Source organism: Gavialis gangeticus, unplaced genomic scaffold (assembly GCF_001723915.1).
Source record: "Gavialis gangeticus isolate Ggan-Ray unplaced genomic scaffold, GavGan_comp1, whole genome shotgun sequence".
NCBI lineage: Eukaryota > Metazoa > Chordata > Crocodylia > Gavialidae > Gavialis > Gavialis gangeticus.
In genome coordinates, this window is record NW_017729028.1 from 37,836,153 (window position 1) to 37,855,523 (window position 19,371).

General features: G+C 42.4%; 1 protein-coding gene across 3 annotated transcripts in view; it reads left to right on the top strand.

Annotated features, from left to right (window-relative positions):
• Positions 1-18,125, top strand: part of RUNX2 (runt related transcription factor 2) — a 251,017-nt gene extending 232,892 nt beyond the window's left edge. For all 3 annotated transcript variants that reach the window (XM_019520966.1, XM_019520967.1, XM_019520968.1), the window contains one exon: positions 13,090-18,125. In XM_019520966.1, coding sequence (XP_019376511.1) covers positions 13,090-13,568 — 479 coding nt within the window. In that variant the 3' untranslated portion in view covers positions 13,569-18,125. The remainder of the gene's footprint in view (positions 1-13,089) is intronic.
• Positions 18,126-19,371: the final 1,246 nt, after the last annotated feature.

The following is a 19,371-nucleotide window of genomic DNA, read 5'->3' on the forward strand; positions in this document are numbered from 1 at the left end:
ACTGAAATAAGGGCTGAAAGGGTGGATTTGTCCCTTTTTTTTTTTTTTTGGCTAATCTGAGGCACGCCGCCACATCTGAAGCCACTTGGCTCATTATGGATTTCATGGAAACTGATTCCCTGAAAGTGTTTCCATATGTGTGTTCCCAATATATCCCATCCTCTTCTAAATGGGAGTACAAACTTGTGCACGAGCTGGAAATGGCTTCAGGATGTGACAGAGAAGTCATATGACTGCAGTGGCACTGTGTGTGGCCTTTTCTAAAAGACACCGTGTCCTGTGTGTTGGCTTCCGTCCTACAGTAGATCCAGTTTCAAAGAATATCTTCCTTCCCGGTTTTGTAAAAGTTCGTAATCAAGAACTAGCAAGGCATCCTCTTTCCTTCTTCCACAAAAAGGGAAGTGTACTATTTGAATAGATTTCTAATAGAAAATGTGGCGAAGGAAAGAAAAGAGGGGTTTAAAAGTTGAAGTTACAGAGAAAAGCCAAGTCCCCCCCCCCCCGCATAGCATAGTTTTTTTTGCCTATGCTTGAGGATCAGATGGTATTTGAGAGTTGCTAGCATGCAGTGGAAAAGTACAATTCATGACAACATTGGAAACAAATATTTATACTGGATAGTTAAGGCACATTTTTTTTTCTGAGGAAAAGAAAGAAAGAAAGAAAATGAAATATAATGTAGACTGCTAGCCATGGTGTATATTATCTTCCCATTTACTAGATTTGTACAGGATTCTTATGCTGAAACTCTGTTATTGTATGTTCATGGCACATGGTCATGTGGTTTAATCCTCCTGATGTGTATATCTCTCTGCTTAGGTTGCTATCCAAGAAAAAGCCTCAAACGTTCCCTGTAATACATTTAATCTGGGGCCGTGAAAAGCTGTAGCAACTAAAATTCAAGTGGTGAAAATTTTGAGAAACTAAACCAAAACTTGATGTGGGAGGTACATGTGTGTGTGTTTCATGACAAAGAAATATTCTCTTTTATATAGTGGTGCTGACTTGCCAGGCTTATTGTGATATTTCCAAGAAACGTTATATACTTTTTGTTTCCAATATACTGCATCACTTGTCTACCTTAATGCATAGCTACAAGTAGTGCTGAGCTCGGTATAAATACTGACATGGTTTCGGGTGGGTTTGGGTTCTTCTGCACTTCCCACCTTCAACTACTGTCTAGAGGTGCATCGCACTGTCAGCCAGCAAAGAGTCAGTCCACTTCATCCCAGAGGCTGATATACTCTGTTACCGTGGTTGAAGTGGTGGTTTATGTAACAAATTCCAGGATGAAGATATATAAAATCATATCATCCAGCTCAGAAACAGTGGGATAGTGTTATTTTCGTGTGGGTTTATTGTATAAAAAACACTAAAATAGATTTTCTTTGCATAAAATGCCAGGATTCTTATATTTCATTAACTCAAGATGCGGTTTAATCCCAACATCAGACAAAGTTGAGTATTTTAACAAATGGAGCTGGTAAAGAAATAATTCTCCTTGTCTCCAAAACCTAACCAATTCCACTCTGCACAATCACCTAGAGCTTGTCTGAGATTTTGGGGAAGATTACTGAAATGGGACAATAGTACTAATGAAGAACTTCGGAAGGACCTGGTCAACCTAAGCAAATGGGCAGCTTGATGGCAGGTGACGTTCACTGTCGACAAATGCAAGTGTAACCCTTACACAATGTAGCTTTCTGTCCACCTCTAGGGCCGCGTCCACACAAGTGTGGACGTTTGGTTCCCTGGGGACAAATAGCAGCAGGACACCTTATACCGCTGCTACTTGTCCCCAGGGAACACTTGTGCCAAACACCTAGCACGTGGCAAGTTACCCTGGATGGGGTAGGTAAGGCTGGGTTGGAGCCTGGCTGGCAGCTGAAATATGGCTCTGGTTTTGAGCAGCTCACGCTGTCCCCCTGTGTGCCTCTCTGCTTTTTTTTTTTGTGCAGGTTGCTGCAAGGGAGCAGCTGCAAGGGAGCAGCAACCCCATCATGTTGCTCCCTTGCAGTGCAGAGAACAGCTGAATGTGCAGTGTGTGGTGCTGCAGATGTGTCTGCGGCACCACATACCGCACAGCTGTGCTCATCTGGATGCAGCCTAGGAGTCTATATATAAAGAAGTTTCTGAGTGAGCTATTTCTTTTGAGACAAGATACCTTGTGGTACAGCTTGGCTAGAAGAGGCTTGTTCTTGCAGACCCTGAGAGTTTCAGCTCAATCCATGCTGCCAGCACCTTGGTGCAGGGGGCTGGGTTACAATGGATTTGCATATGAGAAGGAATGTTTGTGAAGTGACATAACAGGATACTAAATTAATGAACCACCCAGGAAAGGGGCCTGGGTACTGTATCATTGTATCCAACTCAATAGACTAGACCCAATGTCTAGAAATGCAGGAGCAGCCATAAAGAGTTAAACTGCTTAAAATGGATAGAAGGACTCCTTTCTTCTTCTTCCATCAGAAAGGTTTTATTGGGTGGGGGGTGAGTAGTTATGGGGTCTCTGATGGAGCTGAAAAAGGTAAGGGCAAAGAGACACTACTTTTCCTGGGAAGTGCTCTCTTTGTTGTTATACTTGCTACTTTAATGGTTGCTATTTTATTTATGATGCTTCTTAGCCATATCATGATGTGAAGAGCTTGGACACTGCATAATACATTCAAGAAAAGCATCTATCTTATCCCTCTATAAAGACATCTGTTATTTTAAGGGGTCCATCATCATACTGCCCAACTATGAAAACTCAGTGTGAAAAAAGTGAAATATCATCATCTAAACTAACACAGAAAGAAAGGAATTGCAAAAGGAGAAAAGATGCAATGAAAGGAGCTTATATACAGGTTGTGTGTTACAGTTGCAAAGGTGTTAAAATGTTCCTTCCTTCAGTTGCAGTTTTGCTAGACTACTGTGCTTAATAACCTTAGAGTTTAAATGGTCCCAATTAGGCTTTGAAGTTAACACCTTGTTGAGGCAAATCAGAGAGCAGTTCACACCTCTCTTGCATGCTGTTGTTCTCAGGTGACAGTTTTTGCTTTTTGGTGTGCAAGGGTGTCTTGAGAACAACGGTTCTAACAAAAATTAATAAAATATTCTAACTGCAATTACATCTTTTTTTTTTAATATTATCACTCGTGTCCAAAATAGGAAGGAGGAAAATAGCACCCAGTTCATACTGTTTAGACTAATCTTTACATACATATGGAATGACTAGGGTACAGCTCTAAAGAGGTAAAGCCTAAATCATACAATGGGATCTGTTGCATGGATAGATCCCTTTACATGTTTGTGGGGCTCCATGTCGGTTCACCTATAAAATCCTTATTGGTTTGGGATCACTGTTAAAGGAACTGCACCATGTGAGTGACAAACGGAGAGCATATAGAAAGGAGCTCTGGGCTAGCAGTGGTAAGAAAGAAACTACATTGAATAGGTTTATGAACAAGCTTGAGTTGCATTTGGTCGTTTTGTCATTGTAAGGACTTAAAAAAAGATAAATTATTAAAGTAATTAATCCATGCTGAACACCATCACAACCATTAGCAGTAATGCATCTACCTTAGTCATTTTAGCAGAAATGCATGCTAAGGATAGGATAGTGGCCTTAATGATGAGGTTGTGGAGCTTGTTCCATACATAAGAAGAAGCAGAGAAGACAGCATGATGGTGAACTAAACCAAGGGTTTGATCCAGCTGCTGTTGATTTTAACAGCTTGATTTAGCATAACTGCTATTAAAATAATGTGGGTCCTCTTTAATGAGGTTGTTCTATAGATAGTGCATGTTGTCCCTAAAAAGTCTCTAAATCCATAGGAGATGGGTTCTCACCAGTAGGTTGCAAACCAGTTGTAGGGGAACACAACTCCTTTTTCTTTACTTATCACAACATGGGGGGTGGGTCTTCACATTTTTTCTGTGTTGTAAGTTGAGATCACAATATAGAAAAAAAGGCTACAGAAAATGTTAGGGGATCTTCTTCCCCAATTCATGGGTCTATGAGTGTCTTTTAAAATGATGTTCCTGTATTTTCTTCAGGTCTTGCTCATAGTATATAATTTGTGACAGCCTAACCTAAGGGGCCAAGGTGACATGGGTATGACTGCGCACAGTTGACAGGCCAGAGGTTGCAAGTTCAAGGCCACAGCAGAAGTATTCACAGCACGGCCTGTCAGATTCCAATGAATCTCCAAATTCTGTTAAATACCTTATCACAAGGACATAGGAAAGGAAGGAAAACCCAGAATTTAAGTGGGCTGTGTAGCCTTAATTCACTGCCCTAGCCCTGTATGTATGCTCTATGTTTCAATCTTTCATTACATTATCAAATACCATCTTTCCCACAGGCCCCGTCTCATTCAGTGCCCAGGATGGACTTAAACAGCCATTCCAGATTTTGCTTTCTCATTGTTCAGCATGTGGCCCATACCTTCTCCATTGCACACTATTTGGACCCAGCTCTAAAGAAATAATTATTCATTTCCTTATGGGTTCTCTTACAGCACTCACCTTTACAGTACCTGAGTGCTTCACAAATATGGACGATTGTCATGGAGCTACTATGAGACAAGGAGTGTTACAGTGTTCACGTTACAGGCAGAAAACTGACGTGCTGGAAGATTAAGGTCAGAAGTACTGACTAATTGTGTGTGCCCGGTATGAACGCCCAACATGTGACATCCTGGATCGTAGAGCACTTAGCAACATATAGCACTTGGTATGTTCCAAGCCTGGCTCCCACTGACTTCAGCTGCATCTATTAGCACTTGGCCCTTCTATAAATCAGACTGCTGTCAGGCATCAGAAAATGAGGGACACAATTAGTGACCATCTGTAAAAAATTTAATGTGATGTATCCTATCACAGAAGCTGTGATAGGATCCAGTTCTCTAGGGAGGCATTCTGCTGTCTTGACTAGGAGACATCTCATCTCTTCCTTTATTGCCTGCTTATTCATTATATGCCTTCCACCCTCTGTAGCAGATGAGGCAGGAGTGTCTCTATTACACCGCCTTAATTCAACCCCAGACCAGGTTGGTTTGTGCACTGACTAGAGCAGGGGTCTCGTGGAAGAAAGTGTGTCATCCTGTAATTAGACCCAAGCCATAATGCACTTGCACAGGCAAACACAATTTTGGTATTTCCTAACTTCTGAGTGCTTGATGTTGTAACCTGGAGGCTATTTTTTTCATGCAGGCTTTGTTTGCAGTTTATCTTTAAAATAACAAGCAGAAACGCCACTACATTGATACCCAGGTGGAAGGGGTGGAACGTGTAACATTCAGATCTTCTTGGCGAGCATCATTAGCCCAGTCGCAGTGTGGTGTAAATGGAGCTCTACGGGGCACGTTGACATGAGACGTTGACTAATTAAACTGCACAGTAAACATCTCAGGGTCTACCCCTCTTAGGGTGCACATAGCTAATAAACTTCACAGCAGGGTGGTCTTGTAAAATAATGGTAGTACCCTGCTGTGGGGTTTTTTGTGCACAGCAGCACACATGTAGACACCGGCCCGGCTGGCTGGCGCACAGGGGGTGTCACCACGGGGCTAGCCACCCAGTGAGAAACTTGCTTCCCAGGTAGCTGGTCCCCCCATCTCCATGTGCTGCTAAGTGGCTGGCTGGGGCCCAGGGTTTCTCAGTGCAGAGCTGCTAGCCCCGTGTTGAGGCACCCTGTGCCCCAGCACATGGAGACCCGAGGGAGCAGCTGCCCAGGGCACAGGGTGCCTCACTGCAGGGGCTGCCTGCCAGCTAGCCCTGTGCTGAAACAGCCTGTGCCCCAGCATCTACACATGCGCATTAATTGCACGTGTAGATACGGCCACTAGTCCTGACACCTGGGCTAGCTCATCCAGAACTAGGTGAGGTATCTCTACAAGTCAGTACATTGTGCAGAGACACATGCTTGATCAACTGCCCACCAGCAGTACGTTGTTCTTTAGATAGACCAGCACTAGAGGAAGTTATTTCTTGGCAGAAGAGGGGAAACTCAGGTTCTGTTCCAGGCCCTGGATGGGAGGGTACTGTGCTTATATTTGGATGGACTTCATGGGGACTACGAAAGGCCCATCCCTGGCCCAAAGGTCATCTCAGGCTAAACTTCAAGTCCTTTTTCCACAGCATGGATTCTTGAGATATTTAAATTCTGGTGAGCTCTTCTTTGACAAGGAACGATACAATGACCCTAGTTCTGTCTCAGAAGGAACAGAAGTGTTTTACCTGATGTTAAAAACACAAAATGAAATCCTGCTTTCAGCAGACGACTGGCATGAAAAAGTTCTGCCAACATGGTTAACGTGCAACAGAGCTGTAGATAAGAGGTGGGACTATTGACCTGATAAATGATAAGCCAAGATGCGCATGTGTATTAGCAAAGAAAAAGCCCTAACAAGTCAATTGCTCCCACCTCCTGACCTGTTCAACGCTGAGTGACTACTGAATACAGAGCACACTATCAAATATTTATTGCAATATTTAAAAAAAGTGAAGGGCTTGACACCGAAGGTGTAAAAGCAGAGGGGGAACATTTAGGTGAAATAGCAGTATTTAATTAAAATAGCCACAACTGATGCTTATAGACAGTGCCAAGCTGTGTTTCCTTGGGTCAGTCCATTCACTAGTTTCCTAATAAAAAACAGAAAATACAAACACCATTGTTTTCTCATACATTTTTTATGAGTATGTACTGCACCCAAGTGTTAGAAGCCCCTTCTACAGCAGACATAATGCCGTGAGCTTGGGGAATATTTTCTCCCAGTAATGTGCCTATAACATAAAATGACTACGCAAAGTCCAGCAAATTGCAATGTTTGTTAGTTATAAAAGTATCCCATAATCCTTTTCAAGTTCACATCATTTTGTTGTACCCAGAAGGAGTTAATGTATTCTCAGTACACTGCAGTCTATAGTAATTGAAAGTGATTGGCTAGAGTGCTGTAAACATGGCAGAAATTTGTTACATTATTTTCTATAAACCACAAGCAGCACTAATTAATTGAAAAACAAACGTCAGTTGGCATTAGCTAGCATCCATAAACTGAAAAAGAGAAATAAGTGTGTCACGTGCTGTGTTATAAATGATAAAGCAGCAGAGCTACAACAGGTGAAACATTTTTTTTAGAAGCAAAACCATCCTAAAATGTTATTGGCAAACTCCCAAGTCTAGGGTTTTTAATGAGGCATTTGCATCAAAATAAGTAAAACCACATGGAATCTTAATTGTTCTCATTTTAAATATTAAACACACAAGAGCAGTATTCTCTGCAGGAAAGAAAGTGTGGGCTAATGTGAATATGGTGCTTTAGCATAGAGAAAGGCAAGTTTACATTACTTCATTTCGGCACTAACTTTATCTCATGGAGGATTTGAACACAAAACTTAAGTTTGCACAGAACCTGCCTAGGAACTGGAAATACAGTTCACCTCTTGCTCTCTGAGATGTAAAAGCTTTATTTAAAGAGGTAAATTGCAGTTTGTGTAGCAGGCCCAGGCCTCGGGGGCAGTTGTGATGCCCTTTGGTGGCCACGTGGCTCCCTGGGGTACCCTCTGTCTTTCTCTTGATGGAATTATTTTCCCTTGTATAAGGGAGGCTGCCCAGGGTCCCCGAGTGAGCCTGGGCCTGCTTTGGGCCAGTATGTCTTTCCTGTACCTAGCTGACCCACAATCCTGCTTTTCAGTCCTTAAGTGGGGCCCCATCACTGCAGCAGGGTACCAGTTGCCTTAAGGGCTGTTTGTGGCCTCCTTCCACCCCTATAGCCCTGCCCATACCTCACAGATGTCACTCTTGCCACTTACTCCCTTGCATAGGTTCAGCCTTCTTACCTCTAGCCAACAGGTTATTCTGGCTGTAGATCAGGTTGCCCAGGCCCCCTGGCTCAGGCCTGGCCATTCGAGTCTCAGCAACTTGATGGCCCCTGACACTCCTGTTGCCCCCTTTGGGCTCAGGCCCTGGCCTTAGCCTACTGCGCCTTGTGCCCCTGCTCCTGGCTGGGCTCAATAGCATTCTCTTTAAGCACCTCTGTTGTCTCCTTTCTTCCCCTATCAGCCACATCCAGTCCACAGGTATAGTCTGGAGCAAAAATCCAAGCAACCACTTCAAGTTCAAGCACTTTCCCTCTGGGTCATTATACTATGCCAAGCCCCCTCCCTGTTCTCTGGCTGTCTCAGCCTCATGGCTTCCAGCTGTCACTCCCCACCAGCCTGAACAGGCAGGAACTCCTCTCCTAGCCAAGTTCAGGGCTGCACCACCCCTCTGCTTGGGGCCCAGGCTTATATCACCTGGCTCCTAACCAGCCACAGGTGTATCCCCTCGGCCTCCGGGGCAGCTTACTGCCGGTGCCCTTATTGCCTAACTAAGGCTTTGCCCTAGTCTCCTACTTCTAGGCAGCTCACCCTGCAATAGGCACTTGCAACCTGTGTCCCTGGCTGCCCATCCCCCTCCCCTGCTCCCCTGAAGCATAATGTGCAGTCTTCTTCCACCTGTGGACATCTCTGCTGCTACTTCTCCCTTAATGTAACAGGAGCCCCTGGCTCCCTGTTACACTTTTCTTTTTCTTTTGTATTGTCAAACTCCATACAATGGTGTTATCATAGAGGAAGAAAAAGAGCAGTAGGAGTACCTGTTTCCTTTTCTGGCTGTACAGAGGTAAGAGATGAAATGCAACTTTTTCTAAAGAGGTGCAGCTGAGCCAATGTTTGCAGCCATGAAACAGGCTGCAGCTTGCCTGCTGCACTTGCTCAAAGTAACACTTGCAGAGATCAAGAGGCTGCAACATAAAGTGCTTTTCCCACTGCTTTACCAGAAAAAAAATCTATGTGAATCTTCGGTCATGGAAGGGATCATAAATGCTTTACTGTATCTTCCTTGCTACTTGCGTGCACAGCACTTCACAGTGCAAGCACAAATACAACTAGATTCAACACCCAGAAGAGCTGACTATCTAGTTTTCTAATGCAGCAAAGAACTCCAGATCCCACTTTACCTATTAGGGGCCTAAGTGGGATTGGGTGACCCTGTTCCACCCTGTTTGAGTCCCTGAAAAATTACACACCTACTTTTGTAACATACCATCATCTTCCCCTTAAGACTAAGGTTATGGACACAAGTAACACTTAGCCTGGTTTACATGTAGTTTAACTCTGACATGGACAGACATACAAACCTGTTAAACTGTTTTAAAACCACCTAGAATGGTTCAAAAGTGTACCTAATCCAGCACTCTTTTGATCTAGTGCACAGTGCATCGGTTCAGTGTTACTTGTGGACACCAAGTGTTCTGCAAGATGGGTCAGGTCGATCTCCCAGGTGTCCCACCCTGCATCACTCCCCATGCCCTTGCCCAGTCCCCTGCTGCAATTGGCCACTCTGGTATGCAGCCACAACTGTGCTGCCCACCTATTTTCCCTTTTGTGGCATTTGTTATCAATGAGTTCCCTTGCACAGCTTCTTCAATAAAAGCTGTCTTTCTAACACCTGTGTCTTCACTCTCTACTCAACTGTGGGCCCTTGTTGTGCCCTCCCCACAGCCCCTGGGAACCCAGAAGTGTGGGTGCAAACACCCCCTCTGCCCTTGGGCGCTCTAAGACAGGCAAGTGCAATGCAGAATTCAATCAAGTGCAGGCTGCTTGACTTTATTGAACCCAATTTTAGGAGAGAAAAGGAGAAAGGAGAAAAGTGAAAACACTCCCAGCCGCAGGTCATCCACATCCCGGGCCTCCCCCCCACCCCACTCACCCACTGTGAGGCAGGCTGGGCTGGGTGCTCACTCCTGTCTCTTGATGTCATGGTCACAGCAGGTGGGCACTTAGAAGGTTACTGTTCTACCTAAAATGCTAGAGGATTGTATGTGTGGACACGTCCGACCCACAACAATCGTGAATTGGTTCCTAAATAGTGAGATTTGGGAACAGTTCAGTTGTTACATGTGTCCATGCCCCAGGGCACACAAATGTACTGGGAGGCAGACCCATCTACTTTTTTCCCATAACGTGATTGGGTGGAGCACTGAGGCACCCATTCGGTGGGATAGGATCTGGCTCTAAGCATGTGTCTACATTTACACAACTTAAATAGTTGCAGGATTGGGGCCTGAGTTCAAACTAGAGGATGGGAGTTGGTAGCAATGGGGGGAAGGAGAAAGGTTAGGACAAAAGGAGACTGCAGTTTCATGGCCAGATGGAGTCTGAGAACTATTCTTAGAGCTAGAGGTTCAAGATACAGTTGGAAAAGCAAGACTGAGAAGGATGGGGCATGAGGCAGAGGGTGCAAATTTATTTTCCAGCGAATAACGCCGGTAGTCCAACACTTCGGGTCGGCCCTCCAATGAGATACAGAAATACTACAAATACAAACTGTAGTTTCAAGCAGCTAAATCCAAAAGCTGAGAAGGATGTCCAAAATATTTAGCTAGAGGGAGATTTGGAAAATTGGGAAAGTGTCACAGGTTAGGTTTAAATGGTCTGTTGAGCAAGCCTGACATACTACCGAGAAATAAGCTCCACCCACATGTGACTAAACTTACAAAATTAGGTCCAAGAGCAAGCCTGAGTGGCTTAAGATGGCTTAGACCCACATTGGGCCATCTGTTGTGCCGCAGATGCGAGCCTGGGCCTGTACTGAATGGGCGTGAGTGGGCAGGCTTGTTTCTTGGCAGCACTCCTAGCTTTGCTTAGGAGGTGGTTTATACATGTGCTAAACTGGAAGTAGGAACAGGAAAGACAAACCCTTGACCAAGAGTAGGAAAGGTTTCATTGCTTTGGCATTTGGTAAAGCGGCCTATATTTTGCAATCAACAGTGTAAAAAAATAGACTTTTCAAAAAGTCAAAATATCTCAATTGTGCTCTTTTAAAAAAATATTGTATTTATCATAAAGGAAAAAGCAATACAAAGTGGGCCCTCATATAAATAGCCTTATACATACACCGTCTATTTTCATATTTAAAGGTCTTTTTTGAATCATGTCAGGGGAAAGTAGGCAGAGTGGAGTTACATTTGCCTACATTCAGTGTAAGCGCTAGCAGATTGAGGCTCGGTATCTGGAGCAGCCGAGGAAATTATACAATGTCCTTATATTTCCAGATACGTATCAGGCTTTTTCACAATATCAGAGATAATGTTCCAGAATAACAGCTTTGTTTCTGGGTGGTATGGCCTCTGGCTGTTGTTTGCAGTTGGGAATCAAAGACTTTTCAGCAAGTGGTAGAGTGTTTGCTCTAAAGGTACAAGTTATATTACATTCCATAGTGTTATGGTTTAGGCGGTTGATAATGGATACAAAGCTGTTCACTTCTAGGTCACTGATTCAACTCCAGATAAGGATTGTATTTCAGGAAAGGTTGCATTAGAATCCCTCGATCTCAGTCGTATACTATGATTTTGATTCCTTGTTGGATGAAGCCCAAATACTTTACCCTAAACTTGATCTGGATCTGAACACTGTTCCTCAGCACATTTCTGTTTATCACCTGACATCATTTTAGTGGTTTATGTTAAATAAATCGATGTCCTGGTCCAGTTTCTGCTGGTTGCTGTCCATATCACAAGAGCCACCATGCCTGTTGGCAGTCTCCGCAAGATCCTTTTATTCTGGAGTTGTCTATAACACTTACCATTATTGTCTCTAACCACCAAGATTAAGTATAAAATAGTCAGAGAAACCAGGCCACCCTCTCTGTACATGGGAATGTCTGCAGGTCATATTTAAAATGCACTGCTACCCCCTGGACAATAGTTTCTATCGCAGATAAAGCAGAAAACTTCAGTCTTTAATATAGTGAGTCTGACACCTGGGGGTTGAGGACTGGGGGGCTGAGTTCCCTTTGAAGAAAGCAGTTGTGGGACAAGAGATGGGTAAGCCGAGGTTTCATGATCACTTCCCCTGGAATTTACATCTGGATTCCTTTTGCATAAATATGTAATGTAAAAAGACAGAGTGTGGAGTCGAGAGGAGAGGTGGTTTGCTGCCTTGTACTTTTTCATTAAACTTCTTTTTATCCCTTCTCCCTCTCCATTTTCTGCGCATTGTTTTCCTCTCACTCTGCTTCATCTTGCACCACACCTTATTCTGCTGCTTTCCCCCCACAAGTCTCCCAAGCAACTAACTAACCAACCAACCAACCAACCAACTAACCTGTAAGTTCCAGTGCTGCTTTCAGAGGAGGCTTGATTGGACTTGAACGTCAGAGAAAACAAGCTCAGCCATTTCTACATTCACTTCAGAGTCAAACTTGCTGTAGAGTGTTATCACCAGGAGGTTTGCCATAGCTACGTGTTGTGTCAGTCCATTTATAACCGTCTTGAAGAAATACCAACGGCAGGCAATTTCTTTCAGTAACAGAAAGTGTTGGGGTAGTGAGTTTCCATTCACCGTGCTAAAAATGAAAGCTTTCGTACTTCCTAGCAGTTTGGTAGCTGGCCCTGTTTTGAAACTCATGCAGTCAATAGCCTTTACCAGAAATAGCAATCTAGTCTAGTGAACCATGGACCTGAAATAAAATGAATGATAAGAGAAGTGGGGCCTCGTCATCCCTGGTGCAACTTCATTAACATCTCTGGTGCAACTAATGGGGTGTTGCCAACTTCCATAATTTAATCATCCTTTGGATGAGGATTTCTTTGTTTCCCAAAGCCCCGGTTCCTGAATGCAGGCAATCAAGTAAGAATCTCAGCTTTCCTGTAAAAGCAAACTAACACTGCTAGTCCTCAGAGTTGTGGAGAAGAGCCCACAGCATGGCCCATCTTCACCCTCAAGGCTCAGGCAGATAAAATATCATTCCATTTTTTTTCCCAATCCTATGATTTTTTTTTAAAGCAAATCTCATGAATTTTGCTTTGAACGCTTTGGGTTGGCAATACTGCAACCTCCATTGACAGCAGTGGGGTCACACCAGGGATGACCTCAGCCCAGCGTTTATACGAGACAGGTATATGATTCTGTTTCTTGCAATGTATGATTTGATATGATTTGATGTTCTTTTCTGGGACCAAAAGAAGTCGGGGTTTTCTTTAAAAAAAAAAATATCATCACTTTATTAAAACAAACTGATATTTACAGAATTTTTCCCCCATCTTTTGTTATAATTTTTAGGTGCTTCAGAGCTGGGCCCATTTTCAGATCCCAGGCAGTTCACAAGCATTTCATCCCTCACTGAGAGCCGGTTCTCCAACCCACGAATGCACTATCCAGCTACCTTTACCTATACACCGCCAGTCACCTCAGGCATGTCACTGGGTATGTCAGCAACCACTCACTACCATACCTACTTGCCACCACCCTACCCAGGCTCTTCCCAAAACCAAAGTGGACCATTCCAGACCAGCAGCACTCCATATCTCTACTATGGCACTTCATCAGGATCATACCAGTTCCCCATGGTGCCGGGGGGAGACCGCTCCCCTTCCAGAATGCTTCCTCCCTGCACCACCACATCGAACGGCAGCACACTATTAAATCCTAACTTGCCGAACCAGAATGACGGTGTGGAGGCAGATGGAAGCCACAGCAGCTCCCCAACTGTTTTGAATTCTAGTGGCAGAATGGATGAGTCCGTTTGGAGGCCATATTGAAATTTCCTCTACGTGGCCCAATCTCCGTGAGCCAAAAAAAACAAACAAATGGTTGACTTACTACAAAGTGCCTGTTTTTTTAAAAAAAAAAAAATAGATTTTACTGATATGTGCAACTGTTTAGTTGGGATGATAATGGCCATAAATAACAAGTGACCAACCTACCACCATCCATGGTTCAGATTATATGGATCAAAGCACATATTTTTCTTGGAAACATTTTACCTTCTTTGATATTTAAAATGTGCTTTTTACACACAATAATAACCCCATTATTTTTGTTTTGTTTTGTTTTTTAGACTGTTGTCATAAATAATGAGTTCTTTTGCTAATAAGGAGAAAATGGACTCCCCAGTTATCAGGAGAAATATGGTGATGCAAGGCAAAGGCTGCATTCCATTTTATTTTTTAAAAACCTTGAACTCTAGATGATACAGTTGCAATCATACAATGTATGGGACCCTGTTCACACATGTAGTGAGTGCAATTCAACTGGCTTGTATTGGTGCACATAAAAGGGAAAGCATAGATCAAGTTGTTTCCAATCTGGTGTAGTACATTCAGCTCATACCCCCTGTCCCAAAATTGAGTCCAAGCCTTGCTGCAGATAAAAGTTTGAACTTTTTCCATTCATTGCTTTTTTTGTACTTAAAGAAATGAGTCTTGAAGTTTACCCACCTGACTAGACAACCATGGGGTTTCTTTTTTGCTTTTGTATAATTATTTTTGCCTTTGTCCATGAACCAAAAAACCCTCTAAAAGAAAAACAAAATATTATTACTGAAGCAAAAAATGAAAGTGGCAATATGTTACTAGAGCCAAAATGGTATAGATAGTATTGTGTTTGGCTACTTTTTTTTAAATTAAATTATAAATGTGTAAAAATTGAGGTTATTTGCTAACATGGATCATCATATAACTTTAAAGGAATATTTATAATTATTTAATGATGTTTGGACCCTTGAAATGTTTCTTAATGTAATATGTTGACTTCGGTCTCTAAAAGTGGGGGTAGGGGGGTGTTAATTATTACATTTCTTCAATGGTGTAAACCTCAAAACCATACCTGAAAAGCAGTTCCAGTGTGAACTAGTTTACAATGTGATCTTTTTTTTTAAAAAAGCAACCCAAATGCATCCATATCAAATGATTTTGGATGTATGATCTTTTTATAACTTATGAAGGAAATAGTGTATTTAAAATGTTATTTGATATCTGGTTGCCTTCAACACAATCTTGCCTTTTAATCAGCAATTACTGAGATGGTTGAAAAACGAAGAGAGGAAATCAGTGTTTCTCCCCTCAGATTTCCCCTGTCTGCTCCAATTTTTTTCAGAAGAATTTGAAAAATTTCCAATGAAAAAGCATCTCGTGATTTTGAATTTTGATAGAACGTTGGGATTTTCGACACCATGCCAACACGTTGACATTTGGCAGTTTCAGACTGTAAAACTGGCTGGCTGTATAATTGCTCAGAAGTGTAAGTCAGGTAGAAATTGGGAAATTGTCATCACCGTTGTTCACTGACGTCTCAACCAGCTCTATGTAACAATTGGGGGTAAGAATCTAGACCAAAACGCTTTAGCTTTTTAAAGTGACACAATTCATTAAAATCGAATGCTAGAGGGGTGAGGACCTTTTGGTTTTGTTTTGTTTTCTTTTAAAGAGATATGGCGGTTGTCATATTCAAGAAACAAGCACAAGGGAACCACTGCACCGCAGACCAGTGCTCTGCAGGTTCAGTGTTCAGCAATACGCAGATCTTCAAACTTTACGCTGAAGATGACAGTCACCTTAAAGCCACACACAGGGCTCCTAACCATGGTACAGGGATATGAAATTGCACCCATGACCTTTCAGCAATCTGTCTGCTACTGACCTATAAAGCTGAGGTACCCACATTTTGCCAAGCCCGAGGCCTGTAGGTACGGCCTGATCCAGAGTCAGCTCAAGGGAGCGGGAATCTTTCTGCTGATTTCACTTGGCTTTTGGATTAGGCTCCTAATGCACACATTTAACCCTGGATCCACAGTCCATTCAGTGTCAGGGTAAGACTTAAGCAGGTGCTTAATTTTTAGCCCGAACTTAATCTCATTCACCTTCAGCTGCACTTGAGCACGTGCTAAAGTGTTTGCTGAATTGGGGATATCGTATGGAGGAGAGTGCAGCTACCCTGACCCTCAGTAAGAGGTATGGCCTGTGTAGGCTCTCAGCTCCCATCATCCAGTGCTCTCATGGTCCAACCAGCTTAAATTGCATGTAATAACCAGTATTCTCCTTGGGCTGCTACTCCGTCTCGATAATGAGGAGAGTCACAGGCTGTACTTCGGCTACCTTCACAATAAACAACCAGCAAATGAAGTCACACCGTCTAATGACTTCATCGGACAATGTCCACATTATCATAATCAGTTCGTAGCTAAGACAGTCGTCTTACAAGACTGAACATTATCACGGTACATTCCTCCCAATTTGGTACGGTTACGTGCTCTTTCAAAAAAAAATCTTTGCCTTCTAAAGGTTGTATACCAAGTATGCTTAAATGAATAAGACACTTTTCTAATACGTAGCGTTCCTTCAAAGATGGAAGCTGTAATTGATTCTATTTATTGTTTGTTCGTGGTGGCTTGAAGCGTACCACTGTCCATTTATTTGTAACTGTAAAATACATTTGTTACTTTCAGCAGCACTTAAAAAGCCAGTGTCTGGTTACACATTTCAGTTTTGTTTTTTGTTTAGTAAGCAAGAGAAAAAAAAAATGTACTGCCAGTGCAAGCTGTTTCCTATTTAATAAAAGGTACTATATTTGTACATTATTTGTTATTGCTGAGAAGGGCTTTTTAAGATTTACTGTGTGCATATTAAGTAATTTTTAGGGATGCTTTTGTGTTCAAATGTTGTTAGAGTGGCTGCAGGCAGCAACCCAGATTTTTTTTTTTTTAAAGACTTTTTTGTAAGACTCAAGCACTTCATTTCATTTCTGGATCAATCCAGCCTAGACCAGATTCTTGTTTTGCGCAGCACCCAACAGAGCTCTTTTGTGTGTCCCCGTGTTTCTTTAAACTGGACCATTAGGGACAGCCTTTCAAAACGTTTACATACCTGGCTGTGCGATGCAAAACGCACACTTAAATTTGTGCGTTTGGCTACCACGATCAAGCAGACAGATGTCTTTACTCTGCAGGCAGGTGATGTGGAGCCTTTCCAAAGCACCTCAGCATTCAAGTGCCCAAGTTCCATTGGCTTTCAGGGGAATTTGTGCTCTGAAATCCTTTTTGAAAAATCCCCCTCTATTTTTACTAGTGATTGTGGTCAATGCACAGGCAAATTGGTACACAACTGCCTGGCGAAGCTTTTTGAGAATGCTTCCAAATACACTGGGAGATGTTCTTGATTCCGAATTTCGGGAAGAAAAAATGTGTTCTAGTTAATCTGACAGGATCATTTACATTAGGAGATGTGCATAACCTCTAAAGGAAAGAGGGTTCCCTTAGAGGTACTCTAGCCCTTTCCTTTGAGGAACAGCAGTTGGCACAGTTCATGGATTTAGAGATAAAAAAAAAAATGGCCTTTGTTAATCTCCAACTCTCTGATTGTACCAAAGATTTCTCTACAGGAGAACCGGTGTGATGTCCCACATCAAAATATAGGGTTATAGTTTTCTCTCGGTAGTAATGTGATTCGCTCTATGGATGTCCGTGAGGCTAGATGTCTGAATAGAGCAAGCTGGATTAGACCCAAATTTAATTCGAGTGACATTTCGACATTCTTTGAACAGACCAGCTGCTATGTACTCCTTAGTCTTGAACGTCCTGCCAGCAGTCCCCTGAGCAAGGATCTACCAGTCTCAACAGGTGCCATCTTGAGTGGCGAAACTTTTGCACTGTCACATTCATTGCTCCACCTTGATTACTGGAGCCTGCTGTTGAATCTGGGCGACATGCTAAGCCAGGATTCAGACAGACAAGCCATGAACAAAAGCAATAATTATAACCTGTACCAGCCATGAGTACAAATCAAAGAAGCCCAGTTCTCTGAACCCCTGAATTTCTTATTGTTTTTAAATATAATGCATTTCATGTTAACATTTTCTGAGAACTTTTTTAGATGTTTGTTTACTTCCATGTTTACAGATAACTCTTTGCTTTTTTAATGCAGTACTTTTAAGTATATCAGCCAAAAAACATACTTTTACAGTAACCTTTGTTTTAGGTAATATGAGTGACATTCCATTTTTTTTCTTAAATATGCTTTACCAGTCTTGAATTTCCGCTGGAACAAAATATTTGTAGCATTTTGTGTAAATACAAGCTTTAATTTTTTTTTATTTTTTTTTTAAATGCTGTTGCCCAAGATTTGCTTTTCATGCACATATTGTACAAACACATTCTGCTTTGTGCCACAGACAATGATTGTGGATGAGTTTACTTTAACTTCAAAGGGACTATTTGTATTGTATGTTGCAACTGTAAATTGAATTGTTTGGCATTTTCTCATGATTGTAATATTAAGTTGAATTTTGAATTTCATTTTCAATAAAATGGCTTTTTTTCGTAATGGTCTTCTCTGCTTCTTTATACTCTGCTGTCTCTTTTTAAGTACTCCCCTCATTCATGAGCAGCCAAGGGTGGGACTGAACAAATACGTAGTAGGACACTGTACCAACATACCACTGGCAGCCACATCATTTTCTGCAGAATTCAAGTTTTGATCTAAATATAAACTGTAACTTTCTATTCCTGGTGATTGCAAAGAAAACCTAAATTTGACCCAGAAGTCTTCTGTTTCCTTGAGTTGGCATGCAAATACTTGGGAGAGCATTGCTGGGGTGTGAACTGCTCCCTTCATCTCAATACAGCATTAACTCTGAGACTTAACGATCAATTTTAGCAAAAGCCTCCTATCCGAGAGGCACTCAGAGCTTAGTAGTGCTAGCTGGGTAGAGTTGTTCCTGGTTGGACTGACTGGGGTGCAGCTATCTCTGGTCTTCAGGCTTGTGAGGCCTCAAGGAACAGGTAGCACCAAGCTTCCAGGGATATATTGGTGTGGAGGAAAGCTCAGATTTGCCCTAATTCTTGTCGGGGCAATGTAAGATCAAGCTGGTGAGTAAACGGCTGAGTTGGCACAGGACTGTGTGGAGGATGAGAGGAAGGAGACAATCTCTGTTTTCATACTTGTGTGTAAGGTTATATGTGGGAAGAGCGCTCTTTCAGAATTTTCTAGCTTCAGGGCATTTATTGTAATTTTATTTCGGCCTTGTGAATAAATAATTGCTTAACTTCTACAGTGGCTCTTAGACACTGGACAGAAGCAATGTATCCACTTCCTGCAGCTGAAAGCATGGGGATAGGAGTGAGCAGCTGTTCGGTTTTCCTATGTGTCCTACTGCACTTTTACCAATGAAGGGGAGTAGTAGGGAAGTTGAGTTTGGATTTATAGCCCTGTACCCAGGACCTGGGGTACCAGAAATAGACCCAAGCTTGATGGCCTAGAGAAGAAAAGCTCTTCAGCTATAAGATTTTTTAAATCTATCTGTTAAGGTTATGAAGGTAACTTTCCAAACATTAACCAAAGCAGGTCTCTCTTATTGACTCCGGGAAGCAATAGCTCAGACAAGTATTAAACCGCTCCATTCCCTGCAAGAGATCTTTTATTCTAAAAGGTAAAGATGAAACCAAATATCAGCATTATTAACTATTTATTCACTGCCCGTTTTAACCTAGATATCCTGCTCCTCAGATTGTGGGTGAGCATTAGGATGGTGCTCAGACTGGGGTACCATCGTCTTGCCTAATGGTTGGGC